At 42.9% G+C, this 9,701-nt stretch overlaps 1 protein-coding gene across 2 annotated transcripts; it reads left to right on the top strand.

Annotated features, from left to right (window-relative positions):
* Positions 1-469: 469 nt before the first annotated feature.
* LOC119312479 lies at positions 470-6,837 on the top strand. Of its 2 annotated transcripts, none has more exons than XM_037588212.1 (4): positions 470-628; positions 826-964; positions 1,865-2,033; positions 3,589-6,837. In XM_037588212.1, exons 2-4 carry the CDS (start codon positions 851-853, stop codon positions 6,570-6,572), a joined length of 3,267 nt encoding a protein of 1,088 aa, XP_037444109.1. In that variant the 5' UTR covers positions 470-628; positions 826-850; the 3' UTR covers positions 6,573-6,837. The 2 variants fall into 2 exon arrangements, with proteins under 2 accessions (XP_037444109.1, XP_037444108.1); XM_037588211.1 differs by having other exon boundaries at positions 822-964.
* Positions 6,838-9,701: the final 2,864 nt, after the last annotated feature.

Genomic DNA, 9,701 nt, shown 5'->3' with positions numbered 1-9,701 from the left:
GGATTGATACCCCGCCTGATTTCAATATAAAATTGCTAGCAGACTATGTATCTATCATTTGATTAATAAAGTAAGTCTTTCCTAAAAAAAAGTACTTCGGTAAAGAAGCTGCTGTTGGACGACTTGAGCAACAATGTTGACAGCAGGGGATTGCTCGGAGTATCAGGGTAGCACTGCCGTGGGAGGCACTTCGTTGGTGATTCAAAATTACTCGTTCAAAAAATGAGTGTATTTTAGTTGTAGATACATCCATTTTTATTATTTTTGTGATAAGTAATTCCGAACGGAGGAGTACTTGTATATTTTTCCAGGTATATATAAAAAATCATGTTTTCCATCAAAAAGGTACTGTACTAGGCGAAGCTGACAAGTGGGCTTCACGCTTGGTGGGACCCATGTGTCAGTGTCTCAATGGTAGATTAGCCAAAGTCAGGGGATCCTCGTCCTAGACGAAGCCCACCCAAACAAACGAAGACCTCCGAGGGCTACCCTGCAAGATCCCCCTGCCCTTGGACTCCGGCCCCGACTCCGGCCCGGCGGCGTGCTTCTTCCCCGCTCCGCCTCAAATCTCGGCCCCGTCCGGGGCCGCCGACGACCCGGCGCTGGTCTCCCTCCTCCCCCGACCAAGGTCAGCCTCCTTCCCCTCCACCTCTTCCACCTCGCCTTCACCGTCCCCGCACGGCACTCATGAGTCGCTGCTCCAGATCCACCAATCGCCAGTCAGGAGTTGCGCCCCTCTCCGTCGTCACCGTCGCTCTCTCTGATTAGCTTCATCTGGGTTCTAGTGATTAAATTTAACCTGCAGAGTTCTTTGTTCGCAGATAGGCAGGGTTTCGTCCTGCCAGTAGCCATGTTGGAAAAGATCGGGTTGCCGCCCAAGCCGTCGATGCGAGGGGCGACCTGGGTGCTGGATGCCTCCAACTGCCAGGGCTGCGCCGCTCAGTTCTCCTTGTTTACACGGAAGGTAATCTCATGATTCTTGGCCTTGTAATGATGGTATGAAGCATACTGTACTCCTCTGCCATGATCGAATCAGGCACAATAGTCCGGTTCATATAGTTTATTGATGGTGCTGCAGTTTCCTTTGCCATATTGCGTGTCATGTCCACCCCAATTTCAGTTCCATTTCATGGGAACCCCCTTCACTTTTGGAACACTGTTTCACACTACTTGTAATGTTCAAAGAAAGCCTACTCATTACTTGGATAAATTCTCGCCTCTGCCTCTGCTGTCATGACTATGGAGAACCAAGAATTAGCAGTTTTCACAGGTTCTATGGGCTTTCACCATGTGCTTGCAAGGCGGTTAGATTAGGTGTTGACGCGCATCTCAGCCTGTTAGTACTCGATCGGATCACAGCCCCAAAAAAGTACAGAACCACTACATGCTGCAAGCTTCACACCTTTTAGTTCCGTGCATTGCAATTATGTCGAGGAGGATGAGGTCATTCCCATGAGCTTGTGCAGATGGGGAAAACTAAGTTGGTGCACATTCTCACTGGAATGACCTCAATGTATGTCGACTGATAATCTCTTTTAGTCCTAGCAGTGAAAGTTAATAATTGCTCTGTTTCATGCCTAATAAAAAAATGTTGTACTGCATGTTTGTTTTATGCTATCTGAATCTACATTCGCAAATCCAAAGCTTTAAACAGTAAATTCTTGTGCTGGTGCTGGTCTCTCATGAAGTTTGGATTTATTGGGTCTAAAAATACCTCTTGTTCTGTTTCAGTAATTTAAATGGTTGGATTCACCGTTAGTGTTTGCATATTTGTTACTTGATAGAAACTTCACATTTCTTGTAATCTTATGGAGATGGTTGGACCAGGAGTTGTGTTAACTTTTGTGTATTTACTAATATGTAGCATCATTGCCAAAGATGTGGAGGCCTCTTTTGCAGCAGTTGCACCCAGCAGAGGATGGTGTTACGTGGACAGGGTGACTCGCCTGTTCGAATTTGTGATCCTTGCAAAAAACTCGAGGAAGCAGCACGCTATGAGTTGAGATACAGACACAAAAATAGAGCCGGAAAAGGTTAATTTATTTCCATGCGCTTTCTATCAAATTTGTTTCTCATCAAAGGAATTATGATTCAATTGATACTTGATACATCTAAAAGTGGCAAGTCCTGCTTGATTAAAAATTAATCTGATTGTCAGCATTGGACACAGTTGCTTTTGTATTATGCAACCTTCCCAACCAGAGCACATTAGGGCACTTGTGCACAGTCGAGCTCAACGTTTACGAGTCGATGAGTCGATGAGTCGTTCGAAGGTTGAGACTCATAGACTAATCGTGACTAGTCTAGACTACTGCTGGACTAGTTGACATGGTACTGTAGTTCACAACTGCAGTAATCAATTACCAAAACCTAGTATTAATATGTAATATATACTATAGAAAGTGCATTGGAGCGTCAATTTGTCCTGCAGATTAGGCCAGTAAGCATATTTCCATGTTGGGTCCTTGCTCCTAGTTGGCTTCTTGCAGGATCCTTCGATGGATCATATTGCTCATTGGCCTGAGCTGCAGCTGCTGAAACAATACTTGAGATATTTCCGGCGTAGACATTGCACTTCAGACCTAAGGATCTTGAAACTGAAGCAAACAAAACGAAATAAGGAAGAGGGCAGGGGGTAAAAATCGAATCAAAGAAGGGAAGAAGAGAAGGGAGAAATTACTTTGCTAGTATGCTTGCTTGCTTACTGCAACCTGAGGGACGAGCGGATCTAGTGGCCAGAAGGCAGCAGAGGGAGGGAGACCATAGGGGCAGATCTAGGGAGAGCAGAAGCAGTGGAGGGAGAGGGCCAGAGCAGAGGAGTGCAGATCCATGGAGAGCAGAAGCAATGGAGGAAAAGGGGCAGGGTGGCTGGCTCACTTATCCCCTCCCAATCCCTAAAAAAAATTGAGCCGAACGACTCAAGGTGCACGACTAGTCTAGACTAGTCTACGACTAGTCCTTCGACTCCTCGACTCGGCGAACTAGTCTACACGAGATTTCTAGTCGACACCCAGAATGCGACTCATAGACTAGTCTAGCGACTAGTCTTGACTAGTCCCTCGACTCGTAATCAATGGTTGAGCTGCAGGGCTGAGCTCTGCAACATTCGTCCTCCTGTTTGGAGTTCGTATGAGATGTATATCCATGCGGTTTAAAACAAAAGGGATAATTAACTGAATAACCTAACAATGGTGCTTTCGTCTTCTTACTGCTAAACAAGTAACACTTAGGCAGTGTTTGTCCAATTCATGCGATTTAATATGTTCCTGTTTGTCTGGTAGCTACAGCTCAGAATTTCAAGTGCTGAGAAAACCATATAATTTTTATCTTTGTTATGAAAGGTTCTATTATCTGTAGATGTTACACATGTGAAGTTATTACTAGTTTGGTTATTTCATGGTTCTCATGTTTATTATGCATTGCTTTCTTTATTATTTCCCACCAAGCTGAAACATGGTTAAGTTTTACTCCAGTTATAGTACTATGCAGTTGTCAACTTAAAGAGTGCACAATTATATATTTCTTTTCACATCTATTTTGCTAGAAATACTTGACTTGCAAATAATTCTGTGTATGTTGTTTTCACAGCTAACACAAAAACAGCTTCTAAACCAGAGGATGTAATACTTAGTGAACTTCTTGGAGGTGATAGTGTGCAAGGTCAGCTTTCTCGTAGGGAATCTCTGGGTTCTGAGGTTCCTGGGAGAACCGTAAGCACTGCCAGTGCATCCAGTTCTGGTTCCAGAAAAGCCAGTATGGATGGGAATGGTGATGGAAGCCTTTCCACTGAAGCACAAAATTATGAACTCAACAACACTGCATCCATTTTTACTCCGGAAGAACTGCGTCAACAAGCAGTAGAGGAGAAGGGAAAGTACAAAATACTGAAGTCAGAAGGAAAACCTGAGGAAGCACTGCGGGCGTTCAAGCATGGTAAAGAGCTTGAGAGGCAAGCCGCAGCACTTGAATTAGAATTGAGAAAGAGCAGGAGAATGGCGACAAAAGCTCCCAATGTTAGTGCCGTTGTTGGTACCCAGAAGATTGAGGATTATGATGACGCTGTAACGAAAAAGGCTCCAAGTGGGAAAAGGGTTAGAAAAGAAAAGAATGATCTTGCTTCTGAACTCAAAGATCTAGGCTGGTCAGATGCAGATCTTCATGATGAAACAAGGCCGACTGCTATGAGTGTTGAAGGAGAGCTGTCACAGATTCTTAGAGAAGTAGCACCAAAGACATCAGAGGGCAAGAAAGCTGGTGGTATTGACAAATCCCAGGTTAATGCTCTGAAGAGACAGGCCCTAGTGCTGAAGCGTGAAGGTAAACTTGCTGAAGCAAAGGAAGAGCTGAAGAAGGCTAAAATTTTGGAAAGACAACTGGAAGAACAGGAGATTCTGGGCGAAGCGGAAGAGTCTGATGATGACTTGGCTGCAATTATTCATAACATGGATGATGATAACCAGGACGACATATTATACGACAATTCAAGACTACCTGCTATCAATTTCGAACAAATTCTGGCTGTCTCTGATGATCTTAACTTCGATGGCAATTTCGATGTTACAGACGATGACATCAATGACCCAGCTATGGCTGCTGCCCTAAAATCATTTGGTTGGAGTGAAGATGATGATAACCAAATGGACAGCCATGCACCTGTTTCTTCTTTGAATCGAGAGGCAGTAAAGGAACAAGTGCTTGCTCTGAAAAGAGAGGCTGTTTCTCACAAGAAAGCTGGTAATGTTGCAGAGGCCATGTCATTGCTTAAAAAGGCAAAGCTACTTGAGAAGGATTTGGAAACTGAACAGCCAGAGTCGGAGGTCCTTTCTCCAGGACAGAAAATTACACACACTGAAGATATCAGAGTCACAGAGATTAACACGCGTCGTGTATCAGCACCGAAAAGTAAGCTTGCAATTCAGAGGGAGCTGCTAGCTCTGAAAAAGAAGGCACTAGCATTGAGAAGGGAAGGAAAGGTGGATGAAGCCGAGGAAGAGTTGAAGAAAGGCAGTATTCTTGAGAAGCAACTCGAAGAGCTTGAAAGCTCTTCCAGTAGACCCGTAGCCAGGGAAAACATGGGCTTTAGTTCAAAGTCCCCACTTAATGCTGAACCCCCTAGTCTGGATTTTACTGATGAAGGCTATGAACCTGAGGTGACAGACAATGACATGCAGGATCCAGCATTGCTGTCTGTGTTGAAAAATATGGGATGGGAAGATGATGATAATGATTCTGTGAAAACAACAGATAAGCCATCGAATCGTTCACCTGTAGTTGCTCAGAAGCCAAAGAAGAATAAGGGTCAGATTCAGAAGGAACTGCTTGCTATCAAAAGGAAGGCTCTTGCATTTAGGCGGGAAGGGAATAACACAGAAGCTGAAGAGGAACTAGAGAAGGCGAAGGTCTTGGAGGAGCAACTGGCGGAGATCGAAGAATTGGCCAATTCAACTGCTTCTCAAAAAGGTTCAGGTCCTGGTGAACATGAGACTATGGAAAATAAATATGATACTCAACAGGTCCCTAATGTTCATGCTACTGCATCTTCAATAAGACATACATTGAAGGAGGATGTTTTGTTGCCAGTGAATGCAGCTGAACTTGGTGCGTCAATGGACACTATAGCTAGTTCTGGGAGCAAACCACAAACTGAAACAGTCATTTCTCAACCTGCCCGCAAATCAAGTGATGGAGCATACTCAGCCTTCTCCAGGTCACCTATTGCTGATCAGTTGCAAACTGCAGAAGCATCACATTCACCTTCTGATGTTGATCATAAAGAACCTCCGAAGCCACATGGAGGCGACACAGTCAGAGATGATATCTTACTCCATAAGAGAAAAGCAGTTGCTTTTAAGAGAGAAGGGAAGTTGGCAGAAGCTAGAGAAGAATTGAAACTAGCAAAACTCTTGGAGAAGCGTCTTGAAGCCCCTCAACAAGACAGTGAGGATGGTGCACATGAGTTAGCCACATCAGCTGTGCAGCAGAGCAATTCGATCCAGCAGTCTGCCAGCGCCACCACCCACACCAACCCGTTGACCTATGCCCCTCCAGCACAGGAGAACAAGTCGGTTGAGCCTCAAAAAGCAATGTCCAGCCGAGACCGTCTCAGAATCCAACGTGAATCCCTCACTCACAAGCGCAACGCCCTCAAGTTGAGGAGAGAAGGAAAGACTGCGGAAGCAGATGCGGAATTCGAATTGGCCAAGTCACTAGAGAGCCAACTGGAAGAGTCAGATAGCCAGGGTTCAAACTCTGGAGGAAAGTCTGAAGCAAGTGACGCGTTTGTGGAAGATCTTATTGATCCTCAAATGATGTCTGCCCTAAAATCCATTGGCTGGAGCGCAGCTGACCTGTCCACGCAATCTCCGAGCCCTCAACCTTTGGTGAAAGCAGAGGCAAGGCCAACCGTCGCAGCTACAAGCAAGGCTCAGACAGAGAAAAGCCAGCTCGAGGAACAGATAAAGGCTGAGAAACTGAAGGCCCTCACCTTGAAGCGCGAAGGGAAGCAGGCAGAGGCTCTGGAGGCCCTTCGCTCAGCAAAGCGCCTGGAGAAGAAGCTGGTCTCACTTAGCTAAGTACTCCTTCACCTTCCTTACCTCACAATTTTGTTTGGTAAGTCATCCCAGATGATAGTTTGTCTAATAAGGGTGTAATACTGTAATGCATGTCTGAATTAGTAGCAGAAGGCTTATAACTTGTGAGCCATGTGTGTATGTAAAACTGTAGCAACTGAAGTTGCTGGGGCAACGATTGTTTTCATGACTCCAAAGTAATTACTGCATCCGTGTAACAAATATTTTTAGTTCTTTTATATAGTGAACTTAAGTTGGTTTATTTGTATCATATAGAACCTCACAGGAGCAACAGGGGGGCCGTACAAACAATAGTAGAATCATCATTTGTGCGTGCGCACCTCAAGGTTTTCAACATCGAGTGTAGAAAGGCTGATGAGGAAATTCACATAAGTTTGAAGGTTTTGAGGGCATGTGGGGCATACCTCGGGATCACATTAGCATCAAGGCCCTTGCTATATCTTGTGGATTCCAAGTACTCCCTCCGATCCAAAATAATTGATGCAACCTCTATACAATGTTGTATAGAGACTGCCATTTAATTTGGATCGGAGGGAGTGGCTTGTTTGTTGTTTGATTTCCAGTTTGTTGAACTCACTCAAATTAACTTTGTTGTTTGATTTCCAGTTGGTCGGAACATACATTCCCATGCTTACGTAGTTATCAGGAAATCATGATTACTAGGATAGGATGTTTGTGTTTTCGGTACTGCAGTCGGTCGGGTTTGTTCATGTGCCCTGTTTGGACTGCTTGCTTGTGCAGGAAACTGTTTTAGACGTTGGATTCTCGTGGATGAGACGTTGCTTCTGTTTGCCTGTCTGTTTGATGCACGCACTATCCTGCAATCCTGGGTCCATGTAAGCACGGGAGGGGAACAGACTTAGGTGGAGAAAATAACTGCCATAGTAAACAGAAACAAAAGGGCCTTGGTGCCAAAATTCATCACCAAAGGGTCAATATGTATTTCTTGTTGATACTTTCTTTTGGTTTAACAAAAGGGCCTTTGGTTCAATATGCATTTTTCTTGATGACTCTGACATCTCAAAGTTAGTGTTGCCGCGCATGAGCTACTAGTAGTTCGCTTCACTTTTATTAGTACTAGATGACCTGTTGCGCCCATAGCGCAAAAAGCGAGAGCGAGCCATGAAAGTGAAAGTGATTTAGAGCCAATTTAATAGATACTTAGGTACACAACGTTATACGGAGTATATTTCATTACATGGTAGCATGATAGCTCAAAAGAAAGTTATGAGATCACTTGCTGATAGCTTACATTGCCTTTATAAAGCAAACTATTTTAGCAGAGATGCATCATATAGATAGAGCTGGTCTCTTAACCCCTGGCTGAGTGTTGTATTTGCTGCCAGTAGGAAAGACATGAAGCGGTGATATTAGGTAGAGCCATCACTGCATGTTCCATCAATATTGACCATGATTTCATCGTCTAAACAACTCTTCATCGTAGGTGTGTTTGGTTCCTGTAGACCAGGTTTCGATATTGTTGTCCTTCATTTTGCTATACATTCCAAACCTTTTTTCCTGCCTGCAATTAAGCCATCGCTCTAAAATATATTAGTTCTCCCACACACACCATTTCTTTTGCCTTGGCAAAAGATAAATTGCAAACATACAAATTTATGAAAAAAAAACGCCACCCATATACATAAACATGGTCAGATTAATATCAGCACACAGGCATCTCTAATAAATGTTTGCTCTCTCTCACTGGTAGCTTCCAACAATCAGACCCTCCCCTCTGCTGGTACTACCATCCATAAAACTCAATGAGACCTTGAGATCTACCTAAAGGCTTAAAACCCCTACCTCATACTTAATACTAATGATGTCACATGCATCCTATGACAAAAAGAACATGTAGAATAGAAGCATGGTAGTAGTGAAATACTTTTTCGTAAACCTAATAATGGCTAACATTAAAACCTGACGGTTGAAGCATTTCGCATCGAGATATGTTGTCTTCGTTTCCAGAACAAACCCCACCAAAAATAGTATTCTTGCTCTGGCAGTGAGTGAAACCGGGAAAGACAGCTAGGGAGTCAACGATCCCTTGGCTCACTCGTTCTTGTATCCAGTTAGTTACCATTCAAAATAATTTGTGTCTTTCGATTTGAGATATTGCAGTTGAACAAAGATAGAAGGTCAAAATATATCGTCCTTGGATTTATGTGGAATAAAAACAGAGGCTGCTTGTGCAACTGGTGCAAGTAGCCAAAGCAAACCAAGAATTAAAATTTAAAACCATTATACTTAGATGGCATATTTTATCGATCCTGGTAACATTATGGTCCAGGCATACCAGTGCAAGGAGATACTTAAATGTCGTCTTTATACATAACTGGCTCAGGCGTATCAAGCCTGATAATGGGAAGCACGATAGACTAAAAGCATCAACTTACATCAAAAGAAAGCTATGGATGAAGCTTGCAGTAGCTTATTTGCACCAACTTTATAAAGAAAACTACATAGCTAGCTATATAATATAGTGCAACTAACCAGCATATAAACAGAAGTGAAACTAACTATACAGATTTAGGATATATAGTGCAAGTGAATGATAACGGACGCTTATTTTTCCTTCCTGTAGTACAAGTCAGTGTCTCATCTAGCACCAAGGCCCCACATTTATCATATTTTTGAACATCTAATTAAATGAGAAAAAAATAATGAATTGTACGTGAAAACAATATCAATGCTTGACAAACAGTACCACATGAGAGTTTGACAGAAAAAGGAAGCAAAAAAAAAACACAATAGAAAAAATTAAAAAATAATAATGGTTATCATAAAAAGGCAGAAAGTAATCGACACAAAAGCTTGCGTCAAGCTGATCACTAATGTCAAGTATCAACAGGTAATAGCACGCTCATTACGTTAGAAAGTAAATGTGAGCCCTGCCCTGTTCTGCTTACCTACAGGGAAAAGGTACAAATATGTCTTACATATTTATTTGCAGAGAAATTAGAAATCAACATGTTCATGTGAGGACTAATGAAACTGAAACACTGATGATGAATAACATTAATCAATCTTGGTCTAGAAGAAAACAAAATGGTAGATCATGATATATGAATTGCTCACAAGTAAATCTGAGGCAGCTGGTCATCAATATAT

The sequence above is a fragment of the Triticum dicoccoides genome, chromosome 5B (assembly GCF_002162155.2).
Source record: "Triticum dicoccoides isolate Atlit2015 ecotype Zavitan chromosome 5B, WEW_v2.0, whole genome shotgun sequence".
Lineage (NCBI taxonomy): Eukaryota > Viridiplantae > Streptophyta > Magnoliopsida > Poales > Poaceae > Triticum > Triticum dicoccoides.
The sequence above is the reverse complement of the archived record's forward strand: the minus strand, read 5'-3'. Positions and strand labels throughout refer to the sequence as shown.

What these genes read in the sequence shown, in the direction of transcription:
- LOC119312479 (XM_037588212.1), top strand. Translation starts at nt 851, where the DNA reads ATGTTGGAAAAGATCGGGTTGCCGCCCAAGCCGTCGATGCGAGGGGCG. An exon ending in TCTCCTTGTTTACACGGAAG is followed by an intron (nt 965 to 1,864) that starts GTAATCTCATGA and finishes ACTAATATGTAG; the next exon opens with CATCATTGCCAAAGATGTGG. An exon ending in CAAAAATAGAGCCGGAAAAG is followed by an intron (nt 2,034 to 3,588) that starts GTTAATTTATTT and finishes TTGTTTTCACAG; the next exon opens with CTAACACAAAAACAGCTTCT.